Source organism: Limtongia smithiae (assembly GCF_038497785.1).
Source record: "Limtongia smithiae strain NRRL Y-17922 unplaced genomic scaffold V1518scaffold_9, whole genome shotgun sequence".
Lineage (NCBI taxonomy): Eukaryota > Fungi > Ascomycota > Lipomycetes > Lipomycetales > Lipomycetaceae > Limtongia > Limtongia smithiae.
Window position 1 is genome coordinate 318,276 of NW_027117630.1, and position 19,051 is coordinate 337,326.

Sequence of the window (19,051 nt, forward strand, 5' to 3'; positions counted from 1 at the left end):
GCTGCAGCGGCGGCCGGTCGAGGAATTGCGGAATCTGCGCACGGGTGCAATTACGGCAGTCTTCGTCGGCGCAGTGGGTGCGCGCGCGGGGGGCCGGGTCTGCGCCGAGACGGCGGGGAAGCATTAAGAGACTGCGGCGGCGGAAGTTCCGTCCCGCTCCCGGTGTGCGCCGCAGTGCCCTGCCGCGCTCTTACGGTGCAGCGCGGAGTTCGCAAGGGCGCGGTGCAGTGCACCAGCTGCTGCTCGACCGTGATGTCGCTGTTGTTGGCCTAAGCCGTGCTCTAGAGGGCGCTGGGGGCTAGTGGCGGGCAGCTCTAGTGTGTGGGTTGGAGGTAGGCACGGCGGAGCAGGAAGACGCGAGCGACAGCGCACGCGCGCAAAGCTAAACTTCGCGGCGCGTCGCCGCCGACTTCGCGTCATTCGCGCCTAACTCCGTCGCTTCCTCGCCTGCCGCCATCCTACATTATTACACCCCCAGCGCCCAAATCTCCTCTTCGCGCCGCGTCGATGTGCCTCCGCGCCGCCATCTAGCCTTCCCCGCCGCGACTCCACAATGCAGCAGCTCTTCTGTCCCTCGCCTTCCTGGGACGTCGACGACTTCAATCTTTGTGTCCGTGAGAGGTGCGTAGCCACTGCTTCCTCTGTATTTCGCGCACCGCTGACCTATCTTCAGATACTTCCAGGTCCTCTTCCCGCTCTTGGCAGTCCTCGGTTCCGTAGCCTGTCTCCTTGCCGCCGGCACCGTCCGTCTCCCCGAGCGTGTGTGCAAGCTTTGGCGCAAGTCGTCCGGCTACTCCCGCCTTCCCACAGACGCCTCCCAGATCGACCTCGCCGAGAACGCGGACGACGACACCGAGAACGCAGATCCCATCTACCGCCTCCGCACCCATGACGCCTCCGCGGAGTACACTGACGTCGAGAGCATCGCCGGCGCGGACTCACTGCGTGACGTCGAGGGCGATGCGCTCGACATCTCGCCGCGTGCCGTCGCCGGCACTCGTGGTCCCGACACCCTAGTCCTCGACTCGTCCAACTCTCGACGCACCAGATCCGTGCTCGAGGTCACCATCACTGCTATGCTCGCCGCCGTGCACGTCCTCGTCGTTTTCGGCGTCTTCGTCGCTCAGTACCCGGCCTTCCGTGTTGAGCGCATCAAGCTCGAACACTCTGTCATCGTCAATGCTCTGCTTGCACTCTACGTTCTGACGCTCGCCGTTGTCCGCCTCTCGCCCTCCGTGCGCTACCAGGCCCCGTATCTGCGCATTCATGTCGCCGTGCTCTACCTCTTTGTTCTGCTCATCTCCGTCGTGAACTTCCGCTCCGCCATCGTCCACTCGACCTCCAAGCTCGTCTCCGAGCTCGCTACCTTCGACGTGCTCGCGTACCTGTCCCTCTTCATCATCGCTCTCCTGTCGCCCATCCGCGATCGTCCGATTTACATAGAGACCGACGATGGCCTCGATCCCAACCCGATGCCCTACGCCACGATCGCACAGACCGTGACCTTTGCCTGGGCAGACCATCTTCTCATGACCGGCTACCGCCGTCCACTAGTCATGAAGGACGTCTACGACCTCAAAGACGACTGTCGCTCGGTCTTGCTCATGCCACCTTACCGTCTCGCCAAAGGTGCGCACTCTATGCTCTACGGCCTGCTCAAATGCTTCCAGTGGAAGCTCGTGTACGGATTTTGCTTCTCCAGTCTGTACGCAATCTTCACTTTCGCGCCGACTATCATGGTGCGCCAGATCTTGCGTTTCCTCGAGAACCCGGAGGCTGAGCCCGTGCACATGGCCTGGCTCTACGTCATCGCACTACTCGTCTGTGCACTCATCAACTCCATCCTCTCCGCACAGGCGCTCTGGACCTTCCGCGAAGTCTGCGTTCGTGCGCGCGCTATCATTGTCGCCGAGCTCTACTCCAAGGCGCTCAAGCGCAAAGTCTCCATCGACGTTCCCTCCACTGGTACTGCAGCCCTCGAGGCCGAGGAAGAGTCGAGCAAAAAAGAGTCCAAGGATAAGGCCGCGATCGAGGACGGCGCTATTGATCTCGGTCGCGTTATCAACCTCATGGCTGTCGACGCGTTCTCGATCGCCGAGGTTCTTGCGCGCATGAACCCGCTCATCAAAGGCGTCATGATGATCTTCATTTCTATGGTTCTGCTGTACCAGACTCTCGGCGTCAGTGCTATCGCCGGCAGTCTCTGCATGCTCACGCTGTTGCCTATCAATTACAAGTTCTCTCGAGCGTTTGGCCGCATTCAGAAGGAATTGCTAGCAATCACCGATCGTCGCATTCAGAAGACCAACGAGATCCTGCAGAGCATCAAGATCATCAAGTTCTTTGCCTGGGAAGAGCGCTTCAGTGAGCAGTTGCAGGAGGTGCGAAACGAGGAGCTCGCCAAGCTGCGCCAACGCTTTTTCATTCTCGCCTTCGCGGCTATGGTGTGGTTCGGTTTCCCGACCGTAATCACCTTCATCACGTTCGGATTCTATACCCTCATTATGAAGCAGGAGCTCACTCCCTCGGTTGCCTTCAGCGCGCTGTCGTTGTTCAATATCATGCGCACACCCATGGATCGTCTTGCTGAGATGATTACTAACGTCATCGAAGCCAAGACCTCGGTCGACCGTGTGCAAAAGTTCCTGGACGAGGAGGAGACCCAGAAATACTCCCAGCTTCGTATGCCTCGCCACGGCGATCCGACTATCGGCTTCAAACAGGCCTCGTTCTCGTGGTCGAAGACGCCGTCGTCGTTTGATTTCAAGCTCCAGGATCTCGATATCAGCTTCAAGCCCGAGAAGTTGACCGTCATCGTGGGACCTACAGGTGCGGGCAAGACCTCGATGCTTATGGCTCTTCTCGGAGAGATGAATCTGCTCAAGGGACGCGTCTTCCTGCCTACCGCAGGTGCGTTGGAGTCTCCAGTTGTCAACAAGGCCACTGGATTCACCGAATCGATTGCGTACGGCGCGCAGCAGCCGTGGCTTCTCAATGGTAGCGTACGCGAGAACATTCTCTTTGGCAACAAGTACAACGAGCGCCGGTATAAGCACGTCGTGCAGCTTTGCGCGCTAATCCGTGATTTCGAGATCCTCGATGCCGGCGACCAGACGCAAGTTGGCGAGAAGGGGATTTCACTTTCTGGCGGGCAGAAGCAGCGTATCTCACTTGCGCGCTGCTTGTACTCTCCCGCGCGTCATTTGATTCTCGATGACTGTCTCTCAGCCGTTGATTCTCACACCGCGCTTTATCTGTATGAGAACTGCCTGACTGGACCACTTATGAAAGGACGAACGTGTATTCTCGTCTCGCACAACGTCGCGCTGACTTTGCAGCTTGCGGATCACGTTGTTGTCCTAGAAAACGGTCGCATTATTCAACAGGGAAACCCCGCCGATGTCGTGTCGTCCGGTGTTTTGGGCTCGGACGAACTCTTGATCAACAGTATTCAGAATTCTCGCGACATTTCCCGTGTACCGTCATCCGTCAATGTTGCCACCACAACCACCGCTGAGAACAAGGACGCCATTGAGGTCGCGCTTGAAGAACCCTCGCCAGACGCGCAAGACAAGGAGGTATTGAACGCCAAGAAGAAACAGAGTGAAGAGACGCAGCAGGTCGGCATGGTTAAGTTCAGCGTTTACTTTGAGTACATCAAGTCAATGGGTGGCAAGAAATTTTGGACAATTGTCATCACGGCTATCGTACTTCACCAGGCTGGCGCGATTACGCAGTCATGGTGGGTCAAGGTGTGGTCTGCGGCCATGGCTACTGTGGAGAATTTGTTCCACGGTGCGTCTGTGCGAGAGACGTCTGTCGCTGCGAGCGCGAGACTGTCGCAGGTATTTGAGATGATCTCCGAGGCAGGAGTGCGTATTGTGATTCTCCCGCTTTTCAGTGGCTCTGAGGTCGCACCTGCTGCGTTTACCATGTCTAGCGAGGACCTGCACATCGCAGAGACAAAGAGCCCGATTTATTACCTGATAATGTACGGCTTGATTGCTATCGTGTACATTGTGCTCTCATTTGCGAGGGAGATTCTGTTTTACATGGGCTCGTTGAGCGCGTCGAAGGCGTTGTTTGACGCGATGCTACATACAGTGATGCGTGCCAAGCCGCGATTCTTTGATTCCACGCCTGTTGGACGGATTATCAATCGGTTTTCGAAGGATATTGAAAGTATTGATCGCGAGGTTGCAGTCGATGGATTGGTATGTGCTTGGGCTGGATGGTTGAACGGACATGGCTAACATGAAGCAGAGCTTTTTCCATTCCATTCTCTCGGTTTGTGTTATCATCGGCGTCATCAGCTGGATCGTGCCCACATTTCTGATCATCGGCTTCCTTATCAGCGCGTTGTTCTTTCTGATCAACGTGTTTTATCTGCAATCCTCGCGCGAGCTCAAGCGCATGCAATCCGTGACGCGCTCGCCGATCTACCAGCACTTCGGCGAAACCCTCGTTGGTGTGAGCACGATCCGCGCGTACGGCTATGAGCAGCGATTTATCGCAGACAGCATGCACAAGGTCGACACCAACACGCGACCATACTGGCTGATGTGGGCACTGAATCGGTGGATGTGCGTGCGCACGGATATCACTGGCGGCTTGGTGTCGTTCTTTGCCGGGGTGTTCATTCTGATGTCGCGGAATACCATTAATTCCGGCCTTGCGGGCTTGATTTTGACGTATGCGATCACGTTCACGGAGAACATGTTCTGGGTAGTCTTGCTGTACGCGACTAATGAGATGAACATGAACTCGGTGGAGCGGATTGACGAGTTTTTGCAGATTGAGCAAGAGGCAGACGATATCGTTCCTGACCACCGTCCGCCGCGGAACTGGCCTGCACAGGGTGCCATCAGCGTCAAGGACCTCACGCTGCGCTACGCGCCTGAGTTACCTCGTGTCATCAAGGGCATTAGCTTCGATGTCGCCCCATGCTCTAAGATCGGCATTGTGGGCCGCACCGGTGCGGGCAAGTCCACGATCGCGTCTGCTTTTTTCCGATTTTTGGAGGCAGATACCGGAAGCATCACGGTGGATGGGATTGATATCTCGACGATTGGCTTGCATGATTTGCGTATGTCGTTGACAATTATTCCACAGGATCCCACGCTGTTCACAGGTACGATCCGGTCAAATCTGGATCCGTTTGACGCATACTCTGATTCCGATATTTTCTCTGCGTTGAGACACGTGCATTTGATCGACAACGAGGCCGAAGCAGCTGCTGGCTCGTCCTCTTCATCCGACGACGCAACCGCAGCGGAGCGGGAGGCGCGGGACATGAACGTGTTTTACCGACTCGATAGCCCCGTTACCGAAGGCGGCAACAACCTTTCTCAGGGCCAGCGCCAGCTCATGTGTCTCGCGCGATCGCTTCTCAAAGCCCCAAAGATTATCTTGCTTGACGAAGCCACCGCGAGCATTGACTACCACACCGACGCGCTGATTCAGGAAACTATCCGCAAAGAGTTCGCCGCGACAACGATCCTCACCATTGCGCACCGTCTGCGGTCGATCATCGACTACGACAAAATCCTCGTGCTCGATGCTGGTTTGATTAAGGAATACGAAGCTCCGCATGTGTTGCTCCAGCAGCCTGACTCGATCTTCAGAAGCATGTGCGCGTCCTCGGGCGAGCTTGAGACACTGGAGGAGCTGGCAAAGGCATCGTATGAGGAGAAGAATAAGCCACCCGGCTTGTGAAGGAAAAAGTAGAAGCATCTTTTATGATTTTTCGACGTCTGCTATGATTTTTGACATATTATAGATCTGTTTTTTTGGACATTGACTGCATGTTTTTGATCTATTTGTTTGGAAGTACTCCACTGCATTTTTTTGGATTTTTTTCGATGATATATATTATGTACTGCCACCACATTATAGTCGATTAAAAAATATATATAGTACACTGCGTCAAGTACCGCAGAATATGCATTCAGATTTCAGATTACGTTAGTATCACATAACACACCTGTCCATGAGCGAATGGATCCTGAGTACCAGTAGTCAAAGTCCCAAGCCTAGCAACACGAGCGTTAGCACATCCCACAAACACAGCAAACATGTCCGTCTGCCGCTGCTCCCCTCCCAATTGCTGTGCACATAGCAAAACGCACACGAAATGTCAGAAAAAAAGCTTTTGGTAATAGGGTTTATCATCACTGATTCTCAGAAGCAGAACTGATAATGGTTTTTCATCATTTTGTGTGTATATGCGAGTGCATTTTGAACAGTGCACATCTGCGCTATAGGAAGGGAGAGTGCAAAGCAAAGGGAGAAAGTGTAGCGGCATAGATGTGGAGCAAATGGAAAAACATACGTTACCGTAGAGTGTCGAATCTCAGGTTCGCGACGTAGCCGTGCGCCGTGGCTTTGTGTTCTGCAAGACGAAAAATTAGCCGACCGCCTAGTCGGAAGCACAATCCAGCCACTCTGTACCCGGCAGCGCAATATATCTCTTCCTTGGACATCAATGAAAAGAAGAAGGAAAAAAGAATCAGATGGTAGTGCATGTTTTCCATGGCTCATAGAGATCACCGAGAAAAAAATTGTGATAGAAATTTCCTCATGAAAAAGGAGCGCGGATACAGACAGGTGGGCCGGTAGTGTAATCACTAAAAAAACATACCTTGTAGCAGAGAGGAAGCAGTGCGTTGCAGCTGGTTCAGGTCTTGTAAGGCTGAGGAGGAGGAGTTAGCATGTGAACTACATCTTCAGAGCGCATTCTTCCTCGACACTGGACGGCACTGCTTTCGAAAAAAATTTCGACTGGTACGTCATAAACGAAGAATTCCTAAATTGCATTTCTTGTCCTGCATGTGCTTCTCAGACAGATTTGCTGCTGTAATCTTGCGTAACCAGAAGTCGTAGTGTGCTCCTGAGATGTGATCTCGGCGCATGAGAAACCGGCATATTCACCGAGATGAGGAGCGCTGGCGGTGGAAGAACAGACACAGAGGATACTCACGTTAGAAGTTAGGTACGGTGCGGAAAGTTACTTCAATAGCACGGCAGTGCGGAAGAAAGAGCTCAGGAAAGTATGTAGAATAAGAATTCGAGAACGATCTCGAGAAAAGTTTCTGAGGACTCCGCCGTAAGCAGAGTTTTGGGCAGCGAGGGTTTGGGCTTGACTAATTGTGGTTAGGGGCGACGGTGGCAAAACACTATAAAAGGCGGGCCAAAATCCGTGCATCACTTTTTTGTTCTCTTCCTTTTGACTACATTACAGCCTTAACTGGAGGGTGAAGCAAAGCAAAGAGCATAGCGGTCGCATCACATTGAAGTGAAAGATAGACAAGTTTTGAAAGAGCAGTCTAAGATAAGATCCGTTTTAATAAAGTGCTCCACGCCACAGAATAAGACCTTTCGTCCTTCTGTGTTTCGACTTCGAGGTCACACCTCAGTCAAGAACAATCCTGCTGTGTCATAAAAGATCTTAGCAAGGGCATTTACAGAAATCTACGTGTAATATTCACAGATGGCTCGTACTGCAAAAATTCTGGGGTTGCGTCGCAAGCGGCCTGCGGCAGAGAGCAGCAGCGCAATGGTTACAAAGGAGCAGGCGGAGCATCTCGTTCGGGCACAGCGTGCAAAGGTGAGTCACACTATTGTGAGTTGTGAGTTGGGGCGTGATTTGCTGACAGAGGTTTAGTGCGTTGAACTGCTCGAGCAGGGTTTCGTACACACTGAGGAGCACGACGAGTTCGATATCGACAATGAGGCGCTGCACCAGCTCTGTGAGCTGATCGAGCAGGAGATATTCACCAGAACAGGTCGCGTCATCGGCCCACGGTATCGCAGCGCCATCACAGGACACAAAAAAGCGCTCATGGAGCGCGACAACGCTGTGCGCGTGCGTGTATTGCAGGGGCAAGTGTCGCCTCAGGAATTCGCCAGGATGGGCCCGGCCGACCTCGCGAGCGACGAGCAGCGGAGGCAGGACGACGAGATGCGGCAGTACGCCATGCGGCAGAAGATCAAGGCCAAGGTGGGCGACGCTGTGGTCAGCTCGATCCGCGACGTGAAGGACGGCCGTGAGCGGGGGCACTGGGGGGTCACCACAAGCGCGTCGGCAGTGGATGACTTTTAAACGACAAGAAGACGGAATGTGCCGAGGGGAACTCACTGTATAATATAATCTTGTACCGTACCGGCGTATTGGCTGTGATAGTGGATTGAAATACCGAATAAGACTGATGAGTAAATTAATGATAATCAAACTGGCGCAGAACACGAAGTACGCGACGCAGCGGCGAAGACACTGCGCGTTCAAGGGTTAGGGCTTCGTATCACGTGTCGCTACTAATTTGTAAGACCCGAAATTTGTCATTCAAGTCTTTGCCACACTTGCGACTTCATCAAATGGCCACCATGACCACGACCATGACCGCGCCAGCGGCATTGGCGGCGCCAGAGCCTGAGCACTGCCCCGGCCCCGAGTCTGTCGACGCCGGTAAGGCCGACGCGTGCGCGGGCTGTCCGAACCAATCCATATGCGCGTCTGCGACCCCACGTCTCGCGTCCGCGGACCCCGACATCCCACTCATACGTGCGCGCATGGAGAATGTTGAGCACAAGATTCTCGTTCTCTCCGGTAAAGGTGGCGTGGGAAAGTCCACGTTCACCGCCATGCTGGGATGGGCGCTCTCGGCTGCCGACGAGGACAGCGAGGTGGGCGTCGTGGACCTCGATATCACCGGCCCATCGATGCCTACCATGATGGGTGCGCAGGGCGAGCAGATCCACATGTCCTCGTCCGGGTGGAGTCCAGTTTACGTCGCGGATAACCTCGGCATGATGAGCATCGGCTTCATGTTACCGTCGGAGGACGATGCGGTGATTTGGCGCGGCGCGAAGAAGAGCGGGTTGATTAAGCAGTTTTTGAAGGACGTCGACTGGGGGCATCTGGATTACCTTGTCGTTGACACGCCTCCCGGCACAGGTGACGAGCATCTCGCGATAAACCAGTACCTGAACAACGGCGGCAGCGGCGTCGACGGCGCGGTCGTCGTGACAACACCACAAGAAGTCGCCCTTCTCGACGTGCGCAAGGAACTAGACTTTTGCCGCAAAGCCGGCATCCCTGTCCTTGGCCTCGTGGAAAATATGTCTGGCTTTGTGTGCCCAAACTGCACTGGCAGCTCGGAGATCTTCGTCGCGACTACCGGCGGAGCTGAGCAGCTGGCCAAGGAAGCCGGTGTACCTTTCCTCGGTAAGGTGCCGCTCGACCCCCGCGTCGGCGTCGCGTGCGACGACGGCGTGAGTTTTCTAGAACGCCATCCTGAGTCGCCGACATCAGCTGCTATCATGGGCGTCATTCGCAAGATCCGCACAGCGGTGGGCGATCCTCTACCCGACGACGACGAAGACGAGGAATAGATGACGAGCTGAACGTCGTTGTTGTATCATAGGGACTCTCGGTGTTTAAGGCTGCATGACAAAATGGTTTCCGCATAGTTCAAGTTGGTTGACATAACTCATATTTTACGTCATTAATCAAACACATGCCATACATATAGCACACAAAAGCAATTAAACAAGCGCCATTACTCTCTTTTCCTCCACAGACGGAGTAAATATGTAGAACACGCGTTAAACCATTTTCCAAATGACCTCACAAACAAAACAAAAAAGGTGATATGCATGAAGAGAAATACTATAATGCAGAAGCCACCTGGACGGCAGCCTCGTCCGCGGTCGGAATCGCGTCGATCGGTCGCGATGACACGGCAAGATCGTTATCGAAGTTGAGGACCTCGATGAATGTCTCGTGCCCGCGCACAACCGCGGCGACGCACAGGTGGCCCTCGAACCGGACCTGCCAGACCCGGCTGAGATTCGAAAACAGATCCCGTATGAGTTTTCCGGAGCGAACGTCCCACAGTTTCAGGCCACCATCGCTGCCGGACACGACTTTATACTCGTCATGCTGGAAACAGGTGATTGCGCCGAGATGTCCCTCAAGCTTGTGCCTGCACATCCCGCTCTCCGGGTCCCACACACGTAGCGTAAAGTCGGCGGCGGCGGACACGAGCGTGTTGCGACTCAGGTCGAGTAAACCTACCAGCGACGTATGGCCCTCGAGCGAGTGCAAACATTGTCCGGTCTCGAGCGACCAGATCTTGACCAACCAGTCCATCGACCCGGATATACACCGAGCGCGCTTGGCATCGATCACGACTGAATACACCTTCGCACTATGGCCCGCGAGTCGGTGCAGGCACTCGCCCGTGGAGATCTTCCATACGCGCACAAACGTGTCGTAAGATCCCGATACAAGCAAGTCGCCGTGGCCCGAGATCGCACGGACAGAGTGAGTATGGCCCTCCAGTGCGCGTAAAAAGTGCGGACCGTCCTCCGCCGGCGGGGACTCTGGTACCGGTGGGAACTCTGGTACCAGTGGCGACTCGGTTTCCAGGTTCGGCAGCTTCCACACGCGCAACGTCGAGTCACGCGAGCCGGTTACGATGATCGGTTCCCGCGGCTCCATGATCGGAGTGCCGTCCGGCTCGGTGCCGACGCGAGAAGGTAGCATGATCTGCAGACACCGCACCGTGGAAGTGTGACCGTAAAACACATGCGTGCAGACGCCGCGCTCGATGTCCCATACCCGTACAGTGCGGTCCGTCGAGCCTGACACAAGCGTGTTGCCGACATACTGCAGCGCCCACACGCCACCTTCGTGCCCGTCTAGCCGTGCCCGTAGCGCGCCGGTCCGCGTAGAGTACACGTTTATGCAGAGGTCGTCCGAGCCGGTGATGATCTTGTCGGCGTCAAACTGCAGACACGTCACGATATTGCGGCCGTGCCCTGGGAAGGATAGGTGCTGCGGTTGCGAGGTCGGGTCCATCCAGCTTTTGTTGATGAGGTATTGCCTGTGGTAGACGGTCTTAAACATGTTAGAACTGGCTTGCGGCGGCGGCGGGACGACCCGCGCTGAGATGGCGGGTAAAGTTAGCTGCTGCGCTGGCACAGCGGAGCTTCTCCGTCGACTACGACGTTTCGTGGCCGCGGTTACTCTACGGCGGCGTCGCGACTGCGGAGACTCCGCCGCCGGCTCGACGACGACAGTGTCTTCCATTGGTGGTGGTGGTCGTTGTATCCAGCCGTCGGCAGCCCAGCCTTCCTTAACCGCCCGGTCTAGTTCGTCGGCGCTGTTGGCGAGACTGTCCGCAACGAGCAGCTGTCGCCATGTGTAGAGGGAACCGTCGACTGCTTGTTGCCACGCGCGCGAGACCTGCGCGGCTTGACACAGCGCCTTGACGTCGAGGTATTGCAATATGTTAACCACAATCTCCGCGGGGAGAAGTGAGATGAAGTCGCAGCGCAGCGCGGGAATCACGGTCGACGCGATCACGGAAAGGGACTTCTTCGTGCAACGGCGCAGAAACTGGTACATAACGTAATCCTGGACATTCTCCGGGAGAGCTTCAAACGAGTCGAGCATGTTCGGAATCTGTAGCATGGCAGCATGGCTCGCCAGCACAGAGTCGCCGAGTGACAGGTCTGCGTCGACGTCCGCGACGTCGTCGTCGTTGTCTGCCTGCTCGTCGGCCTCGCGCGTCGCGCTGCTATCTAGCGCAAAGTAGTCCTGCGCGGCAGACCTGCGCAACGAGCCTGTGACGGGCGATAACGACGGCGACGGTAACGACAGCGGGTCGCGAGGAACTGCTAACCGAGACGGCGTAGCTGTTGGTGCTGTCATGGCGATGACGGGCGACGCGCCGCCAGCGACGGAGGAGGTGGGCGCAGCGGGAGATGGGGCCGGGAGCTGAGAAGGGAGAGAGTCGGACTCATCTTCGTCGTCGGGATACGGTGGGCGGGTCATCATGCGCCTCTTAGAGGACGCAGGCGTGGAGACCGACGACGGTGGCTGCGAGTGTTGCAGGCGCTTTCGCGGACGAGCGTCGGACGCGGTGGTCGTCACAACGGTGGACGTGGTGGACGTGGTCTTCACTCGCGGCGGCGCTATTGCTGCGATTTTTGACGAGTTCTTCGACGGCTGAGCTAACGCGGCGCTGTGGAACTGCGTGGAGAGCTCGCGCAGCGCTGAGTCGGGGTCTGCGGCCTCCGTGAAGCGCGACACGCGGCCACCAAGCTCGAACGCGAACGACCGCAGCGCGGCCGGGGTCGGCTGGTCGGCGAGCGGATAGCGCTGGAGATCGGCGACGTCGTTAGACGCGTCGCTACCGTGGGTGTGCGCGGGGGCTTTGAGGCAGAGCGGGGGAAACGCGGTGGTCGTGGTCGTTGTAGTAGTCGTTGTAGTGGTGGAGACCACCGTCGTTTTGGAGGCTGGCGCAAGGGCATAGGAAGCCACCGCACCACTTGCGGAGGGAGCATCAGAGGCAGGCGGCGGCGAGGGTGGACCTGCCGACATCGTGCCAGCTTTGGGGGTGCGCAGGGAGGTGGGGTGGGTGAGTGGTGAAGCGGAGGGCGGCGCGGAGGAGCGGCGTCAATTGACAACATCAAACTGCTCCGCCTTCGTCCTCGCCATCTTCGCAGCTTTCTCCCATACGTCCCGACGGCGCTCCATCACCTCGCCGCAATGCCACCACGCACAATATACCGCACGTTTGCAAAAGAGATTGCGGCGTGGTCCGTCGCGCCTACAAAAGCTTCCGCCGCGAAGACCCTGCTCCAGCAGACCCTTGACATGACCGCGCCTCCACCGCCGCCGTCTGCCGCTCCCGTTGCTGTCGACAGCGTCTCTCCTGTCAACGCCACACTGCGCACCGCACTTCGCGAGCAGTTTCGCGCTGCTGCAAAGCGTACGCGCGACAAAGCCCACGCGGAGCAGCAGTTGCGTGACGCTGCAGAGATTCTGGGCTACCTCCGCAGTCAGCGCACATACAAGATGCTGCTCGACCGGTACAACCCCACCGCCACGCTCGAGGATCACGAGCGTATTCGGCTTACTGCTCGCCGTGTTGGACTAGAGCTGCCACAGGACATACAGGACCGCATAGAAGCCGACAGAGAGAGCGCCGAGGCCGATACAGCAGAGCCGCCAGTGGATAAGAAGTCATGATACTCCACTACATATAGAAGCATAGAACCACAACTCGCTTCTTTTGCTGTACATACATACAAACTCACAATGATATGAAAACAAACAAACAACAAGCCGCCAAAAACACAGGTTATTATTACTATTGTTCCTAATCCGCCGCTTAAAAGATGATGTCCTCGTCCGCATCCGCGGTAAGGTCCGACGGGCCCTGACCCAGCGCACTGGGCTTGAGACCATGCTCGGCGTCCATAGCCTCCTTAGCCGCCTTCTCGGCCGCCTGCTCGATCGCGAGCGCGGCGGCGTCGCGCTGCTTCTTGTCCTGGACCTTCTTGAGTCGGTAGAACTCCTCACGCTCAAGCTCGTCAAGTTCGTTGTTGATGTCTACTTATCGTTAGTATCGGTCATGACATACACACATGGTAAACCTACACTTGATGGTGTTCTCAGTACGGGGAATGATAACGTGCTCGATGGCGTTGACACGACGGTTGGTGACCTTAATGACCTCGTCGAGGATGACGAAGGCAGTCTGCAGCGATGCAAGCTCGATCAGCGTCTCGACAGCCTTCGAGTAGACATCCTTGGCCTTCTGGACCTGCTGGCCACCTCGACCGAGACCGGTGAGCTTGAAGTCGTTGTTCTCCTCGATGTAGTACGCCTCGAACTGGGGCAGGTAAACACCGGACACGTTCTCCTGTCGCGCACGCACACGGAAGCGCGCGTTCTTGGCGGACTCCTGAACCTGGTAGCCGATGCTGTCGCCGGTGGCATAAGTGACCTCGGCCAGCGAGAAGGCAGCGACCTGCATCACCCGACCCATTTTCCGCTTAGCCTGGGGACTGTTAGCAATTGAATTAATATATGTCGGTATCTAGCGTGCGCACCTCGTCAATGCGACGAGTGATGTCGCGGAAGCGGGTGGTGAGCGCTTCGGACTTGCGCTTGAGCAAGCTGTGGCCCGTGGTCGCACCCTTGAGCTTGCCCTTCATGAGCGTAAGCGTCATGCGCGTGGGGAAGACCGCCTCTCTGGGGACTGTCAGCTATAATTGATTATGCACGGCACACAAACACCGACCTGTTAGCGGCGCCGGACATTATGTTGGTGGAATGGGTGGAAGGCAGGAGTGCGAGCGAGAGGCCGAGCAAAGTGAGCGGGAAGAAGAGATAAGTCAACTGCCGAAACTGTATCGCACTTGTGCCGTCACGTGCACTACGCCGCGAAGCTCCCGACATCTCCATCCACACCATACTGCGCTTCAGGAGACACTACGGCCAAAGATGCCCACAGCCGCATTAGCGCTGGATGTCCATCTCATCGGCGATGCCGAGATACCCTATGAGCTTGATCTCCAGCGCGAGCCTCAGGCGCTCGCGCCGTGGCTACAGTACCTCGATTTCAAGGCCACTGCGCCTCTCCACCATCGCGTCTTCCTCTACGAGCGCGCGTGCCGCGCACTGCCGCGCTCATACAAGCTGTGGAAGCAGTACATTGATCTGCGAGTTGCACACCTGGACGGCGTCAATCCCGCGCGCTACGAGGACGAGTACGTAAAGGTCAACGAATGCTTCGAGCGCGCACTCATGATGCTGGGAAAAATGCCACGGCTCTGGATCGACTACCTCACTTTCCTCGTTCGCCAGTGCCGCGTCACCGACACCCGCCGCACTTTTGACCGCGCACTCCGAACCTTACCGCTTTCCCAACACGATCGCGTCTGGCCGATCTACCTCTCCTTCGCGCGGTCAGTCGGCGGGCCGACCGCCGTGGCGGTGTACAAGCGCTACATTCAGTTCAAGCCCGCAGACATAGAAGATTACATTTCGCTTCTTGTCTCACTTGATTACTACGCTCTTGCGGCACAGCAGTATGTCATGCTGCTTGATACGAACCCTTTTTTCTCAAAGAATGGCAAAAGCCAGTTCCAGATTTGGACCGAGCTTACCGACATGCTTGTCCACCAAGCCACCAACATTCGCGACTACACCGCACGCAACAGCCATCGCACGCGGAAGGCCATCGACACCGAGAAGATCATTCGCTCCGGACTGGAAAAGTTTTCAGATCAACGCGGCAAGCTGTGGGTAAACCTGGCCACGTACAAGATCGCGCTGGGAGACTACGAAGCCGCGCGCGACGTCTTTGAGGAAGGCGTCACCACAGTCATGACAGTGCGCGACTTCACACTAGTGTTTGACGCGTACGCCGAATTCGAGGAATCCTACATTGCCAACCTGATGGAGAGAGCCGCGGAGGACGACGACGAGGTCGACATCCGCATGATGAAGTTTGAGCAACTCATGGACCGCCGACCGTTTCTACTTAATGACGTTCTACTCCGGCAAAACCCAAACAACGTGGTTGAGTGGGAAAAGCGCGTGGGCTTATGGGGCACGAATCAGGAACAGGTGGTCAACACCTACGCCGAAGCGTTTACCAAAATCAATCCTAAACGCGCGACACCGGCGGGCTCGCTGTACAAATTATGGGTCGGCTTTGCAAAGTTCTACGAGCGCGCCGACGACCTGCGGCAGGCTCGCATGATATTCGACCGCGGCGTGCGCGTGCCCTTTCGCGCGGCATCTGAACTCGCTGATCTGTACATCGAGTGGGCCGAGATGGAACTCCGGGCGGAGAACTTTGACCGCGCTGTGGATATCATGGCCAAAGCCACGCATGGACCGACGCGGTCGTCGGTCGACTTTTTCGACGAAAAGCTCACTGCACAGGAGAGGCTGCACAAGAGCATGAAGCTATGGTCGTTCTACGTCGACCTTGTCGAGAGCGTCGGCACTGTGGACGACACTCGCAAAGTGTACGACCGCATATTCGAGCTTAAAATCGCAACCCCGCTGACCGTTGTTAACTACGCAAACTTCCTTGAGGAGAACAAGTACTTTGAGGAGTCCTTCAAGATCTACGAGCGCGGCGTCGACCATTTCAGTTACCCTGTTGCGTTCGAGCTCTGGAATTTGTACCTCACGAAAGCTATCAAGCGCAAGCTTAACCTTGAGCGGCTGCGATCGCTGTTTGAGCAGGCGTTGGAGAAATGCCCCCCGGAGTTCGCGCGCCCACTATACATCCTATACGGCGAAGTTGAGGAAACACGGGGTTTGGCGCGCAACGCTATCCAGATTTACGACCGCGCAACAAGTAACGTCGGCCCCAAGGACCGCGCGGACATGTACCGCTTCTTCATTAAGAAAGTCGCCGCGCTGCACGGCCTCGCCGCGACGCGCGTGATATATGAGCGCGCGCTGGACACGTTGCCCGACAACGACTGCCGCGAGCTGTGTCTCGAGTTTGCTGCGATGGAGCAGAAGCTCGGCGAGGTCGAACGCGCGCGCGCGGTGTTTGATCACGGCAGTCAATTTGCGGATCCGCGGATTCATCCACGGTACTGGGAGAAGTGGCACGAGTTTGAGGTGCTCAATGGTACTGAGGAGACCTTCAAGGAGATGCTTCGGCTGAAGCGCTCCGTGCAGGCGCGGTACAATACCGACATCAACTTTATCGCGGTGCAGACCGTGGCCAAGAAGACCGACGAGAGCAATGCCGCAGCGGCGCCAAACGCAGTAGAGGTGTAACGTGTAAAATAGACATCTAGCATTGTATATCATGCATCAGCACAATATGTATCATCACAAAATCCCCAAGTTACTCCTGCTGGCCCTTGTGGCTGAACGAGGCAACGCCCTTATCGATTTGCTCCGCAATAGTGTTTGCGATCTTGGTGTCGCGCGCGTTGTCGGCCGCAATGTTGAACTTGGACTCCGCAAAATCAATGCCCTGGCGGACGTACTTTGCGGTGCCGCTGGCGGCCTGTTGACCCGTCTCGCCAACGTAGGAGGCAGCGTTGGAGGCGGCGCCCGAAGTGCTGGAGGCGGCGCCTGATGCGGCGCCGCCGAAGGAGGAGGTGAGGGCGCCGAGCTTGTCGGTGATGGCTTCCTTCTCGGCCTCGGCGACGATCTTGTTGAAGAAGGACATTATGTGTGCGTGCGTATAGTGGAGTGGTGTACAGAGCGGCCGCAGACAGAAAGGAAAGATGGGGAAAGTGGTTTATATAGCTAGAGTGTTGGCGCACTTTGACGCCGCGAGGCGTTACAGGGCTCAGCGCCCCCGATCCACACGGCTCCTCGCGCCTCGCTTCTACGCCCATCGCCCCGCGGCCCCACGGGACCCGTTCTGCTCTACCTCAGCATTCCTACTACTCCTTCTACATCATCATCATCACAATCAAGTTTGACGGTCTGAACTCGACAGAGCAGCAGAAAAGTTGGGGACGAGAACACGTGCGGCGTTGCACGGCAGAGGAAACCCAAATCGCGTGCGGCAACGGTGACCAAGCCCCTGCAGCGGCCAGATGCCATTCCACCTTTCTAGAATTGCATTCCCGTGGCGCCCCACTTTCGCTCCTCCAGCACTGCCGCTGTTCTCTTCATTTCTGCCAAAATACTCTGTATGGACATGAGCTAAGCACATGATCACCACCCGACTTGAATTTCTGTGCATGGCAAAATTGAATAAAAATATACAGCCCAACGACATATCCTGCCGTTGCCCAGAATCGAACTGAGGTCTCTTCGGCCACAACGAAGTGTACTGACCACTATACTACAACGGCCATATAGAAAATTTATGCGGCTTTGGTACTCCATGACCCTCGAAATCTTTAGGTGTGTCAGTTGGCTTACGCAAGGAGAGTCCATAAACGTAATTTCCTCATGTGAGAGAAAGTAAGAGTGTACATTAGTGGTATAAGTAGAGTTATCTGCATGTGTAGCTATGATATAGAGGATTATTGTGTCACTAGCTCCTCGACTCGCTTCTTCAGCGCGACGTTCAAGTCGTCAAACCGGGTCTCAGTCTTGTCCAAAATACCGCCTGTCAGCGGCACAAGCACGCCGCTGAAATGTTCAGACTGCACCAGTTCAGTTTTCGTGCCATCCTCGATCGGCTTAAATTGAAACGCGTGCTCGCCGGCAAACAAGATATCAAACACAAGCTTGCCTTTCCATCGAAACTCTTCCGCCGTGTTTTTGAGCACGGTCGGGTACATTGTGTTGGCGCTCTTGGAGGTGTCGATCGTCATGGCGATCTTGAGCTGTGAGCCTGGCGCGGGACCATCGATGGCGGATGAGTTGGTCGAGTCGACGAGCTTGGCGACTTCGAAGGAGATGAAGAATGGATTCCACTCGGGGTATTTGGCAAAGTCAAAAAACACCTCACGCACTTTGGCCGGCGGTGCGGCGATTGTGATTGTCTTCGTGATGTCCCTGGTCATGGCGGAGAGATGTGAAAGTCCGTAGAGGGCGGATGATCCGAGCACAAGGTGGCGGCGAGGGTTTTTATAGAAACCTGTGTATTCATTCATCGGACATGCTCGCGGTCATTTGCGCTACCGCTGTCAGCATGTCCGTAAGTCGGTGTGTCGGCGGTTAAATCTTCCGGCAACTGTTGGTACGAATCAAGCTAGCCTGTTCCCATAACAAGTTAGCCACGTACCAGCCGACGGACGCTTTGGGCACCGTACGCTGCTCGGCTCCCAAAAAGAGCTTAGCCTCCCTGCTCTCGCGTCTTTGACACAGGACGACGGTTCCTTGTTCTGCAAAACGGCACTAGCAGCTACCGCGGACCTGCGCTGGCCGATGCCACCACCTGTTGTCGTCTGCTCTAGACCCCACAACAAATCCGCAAGTGGCACTTGTAGAGCAAGCTGATGTCCTGCTTTCCTTCCTTTGATACACCGCAACATATCATACAATATCCCCAATTCACATGTGAGACTTGGAACATATCCCGCTGACAGTCTCAACCATTTACTAGCGCTATTTTTTAGCATTGGTAACCCTCCCAGTTTTATAAATTATACAAGATGCGTAGTACACTTAGTAGTTAATCCTAAGGTCAATTAGTTAGCCGCTACCTAGTACGAGTCACTGTTCAAAGAAGATTTAGTGAGCGGCTACCTAGTTCGTTGTGTGAAATTAGTGAGGGAACAATTCAGTCCGCCTACAACTTTAGTTAGCGGC

General features: G+C 55.8%; 8 protein-coding genes and 1 non-coding gene across 9 annotated transcripts; 5 read left to right on the forward strand and 4 right to left on the reverse strand.

The window, feature by feature from the left end:
* The first annotated feature begins 327 nt into the window (after positions 1–327).
* Positions 328–5,946, forward strand: V1518DRAFT_395804 (P-loop containing nucleoside triphosphate hydrolase protein). Its single transcript, XM_066901811.1, has 3 exons — positions 328–621; positions 674–4,214; positions 4,264–5,946. Exons 1-3 carry the CDS (start codon positions 554–556, stop codon positions 5,713–5,715), a joined length of 5,061 nt encoding a protein of 1,686 aa, XP_066758465.1. The 5' UTR covers positions 328–553; the 3' UTR covers positions 5,716–5,946.
* Positions 5,947–7,229: 1,283 nt separating this feature from the next.
* V1518DRAFT_419585 (uncharacterized protein) lies at positions 7,230–8,220 on the forward strand. The gene is made up of 2 exons (XM_066904803.1): positions 7,230–7,606; positions 7,664–8,220. The coding sequence occupies exons 1-2, from the start codon at positions 7,490–7,492 to the stop codon at positions 8,099–8,101; spliced, it is 555 nt and encodes a 184-aa protein (XP_066758466.1). The 5' UTR covers positions 7,230–7,489; the 3' UTR covers positions 8,102–8,220.
* Positions 8,221–8,284: 64 nt separating this feature from the next.
* Positions 8,285–9,554, forward strand: V1518DRAFT_419588 (cytosolic Fe-S cluster assembly factor NBP35). The gene has a single exon (XM_066904804.1). It carries the CDS (start codon positions 8,374–8,376, stop codon positions 9,388–9,390), a length of 1,017 nt encoding a protein of 338 aa, XP_066758467.1. The 5' UTR covers positions 8,285–8,373; the 3' UTR covers positions 9,391–9,554.
* V1518DRAFT_419589 (WD40-repeat-containing domain protein) lies at positions 9,420–12,528 on the reverse strand. The gene has a single exon (XM_066904805.1). It carries the CDS (start codon positions 12,386–12,388, stop codon positions 9,668–9,670), a length of 2,721 nt encoding a protein of 906 aa, XP_066758468.1. The 5' UTR covers positions 12,389–12,528; the 3' UTR covers positions 9,420–9,667.
* V1518DRAFT_419590 (uncharacterized protein) lies at positions 12,485–13,128 on the forward strand. The gene has a single exon (XM_066904806.1). The coding sequence runs from the start codon at positions 12,557–12,559 to the stop codon at positions 13,037–13,039; it is 483 nt and encodes a 160-aa protein (XP_066758469.1). The 5' UTR covers positions 12,485–12,556; the 3' UTR covers positions 13,040–13,128.
* On the reverse strand, positions 12,999–14,162 carry V1518DRAFT_419592 (ATP synthase subunit D-domain-containing protein). The gene is made up of 4 exons (XM_066904807.1): positions 14,097–14,162; positions 13,906–14,047; positions 13,451–13,853; positions 12,999–13,402 (listed from the first exon to the last, which is right to left on the reverse strand). The coding sequence occupies exons 1-4, from the start codon at positions 14,114–14,116 to the stop codon at positions 13,182–13,184; spliced, it is 786 nt and encodes a 261-aa protein (XP_066758470.1). The 5' UTR covers positions 14,117–14,162; the 3' UTR covers positions 12,999–13,181.
* A 112-nt stretch (positions 14,163–14,274) lies between these two features.
* On the forward strand, positions 14,275–16,679 carry V1518DRAFT_419595 (uncharacterized protein). The gene has a single exon (XM_066904808.1). It carries the CDS (start codon positions 14,300–14,302, stop codon positions 16,604–16,606), a length of 2,307 nt encoding a protein of 768 aa, XP_066758471.1. The 5' UTR covers positions 14,275–14,299; the 3' UTR covers positions 16,607–16,679.
* An 892-nt stretch (positions 16,680–17,571) lies between these two features.
* Positions 17,572–17,643, reverse strand: V1518DRAFT_t46. The gene has a single exon. It is a non-coding gene; the product is annotated as a tRNA-His (tRNA).
* A 47-nt stretch (positions 17,644–17,690) lies between these two features.
* On the reverse strand, positions 17,691–18,468 carry V1518DRAFT_419599 (uncharacterized protein). The gene has a single exon (XM_066904809.1). The coding sequence runs from the start codon at positions 18,391–18,393 to the stop codon at positions 17,818–17,820; it is 576 nt and encodes a 191-aa protein (XP_066758472.1). The 5' UTR covers positions 18,394–18,468; the 3' UTR covers positions 17,691–17,817.
* Between the last annotated feature and the right edge of the window lie 583 nt (positions 18,469–19,051).

Excerpts from the sequence above, each read along its gene's own strand:
- V1518DRAFT_395804 (XM_066901811.1), top strand. The coding sequence starts at position 554 with ATGCAGCAGCTCTTCTGTCCCTCGCCTTCCTGGGACGTCGACGACTTC. Across the intron at positions 622-673 it reads AATCTTTGTGTCCGTGAGAG|ATACTTCCAGGTCCTCTTCC; the intron begins GTGCGTAGCCAC and ends ACCTATCTTCAG. Across the intron at positions 4,215-4,263 it reads AGGTTGCAGTCGATGGATTG|AGCTTTTTCCATTCCATTCT; the intron begins GTATGTGCTTGG and ends AACATGAAGCAG.
- V1518DRAFT_419585 (XM_066904803.1), top strand. The coding sequence starts at position 7,490 with ATGGCTCGTACTGCAAAAATTCTGGGGTTGCGTCGCAAGCGGCCTGCG. Across the intron at positions 7,607-7,663 it reads TTCGGGCACAGCGTGCAAAG|TGCGTTGAACTGCTCGAGCA; the intron begins GTGAGTCACACT and ends ACAGAGGTTTAG.
- V1518DRAFT_419588 (XM_066904804.1), top strand. The coding sequence starts at position 8,374 with ATGGCCACCATGACCACGACCATGACCGCGCCAGCGGCATTGGCGGCG.
- V1518DRAFT_419589 (XM_066904805.1), bottom strand. The coding sequence starts at position 12,388 with ATGTCGGCAGGTCCACCCTCGCCGCCGCCTGCCTCTGATGCTCCCTCC.
- V1518DRAFT_419590 (XM_066904806.1), top strand. The coding sequence starts at position 12,557 with ATGCCACCACGCACAATATACCGCACGTTTGCAAAAGAGATTGCGGCG.
- V1518DRAFT_419592 (XM_066904807.1), bottom strand. The coding sequence starts at position 14,116 with ATGTCCGGCGCCGCTAACAG. Across the intron at positions 14,048-14,096 it reads ATGTCCGGCGCCGCTAACAG|AGAGGCGGTCTTCCCCACGC; the intron begins GTCGGTGTTTGT and ends GACAGTCCCCAG. Across the intron at positions 13,403-13,450 it reads TACTGAGAACACCATCAAGT|ACATCAACAACGAACTTGAC; the intron begins GTAGGTTTACCA and ends AACGATAAGTAG.
- V1518DRAFT_419595 (XM_066904808.1), top strand. The coding sequence starts at position 14,300 with ATGCCCACAGCCGCATTAGCGCTGGATGTCCATCTCATCGGCGATGCC.
- V1518DRAFT_419599 (XM_066904809.1), bottom strand. The coding sequence starts at position 18,393 with ATGAATGAATACACAGGTTTCTATAAAAACCCTCGCCGCCACCTTGTG.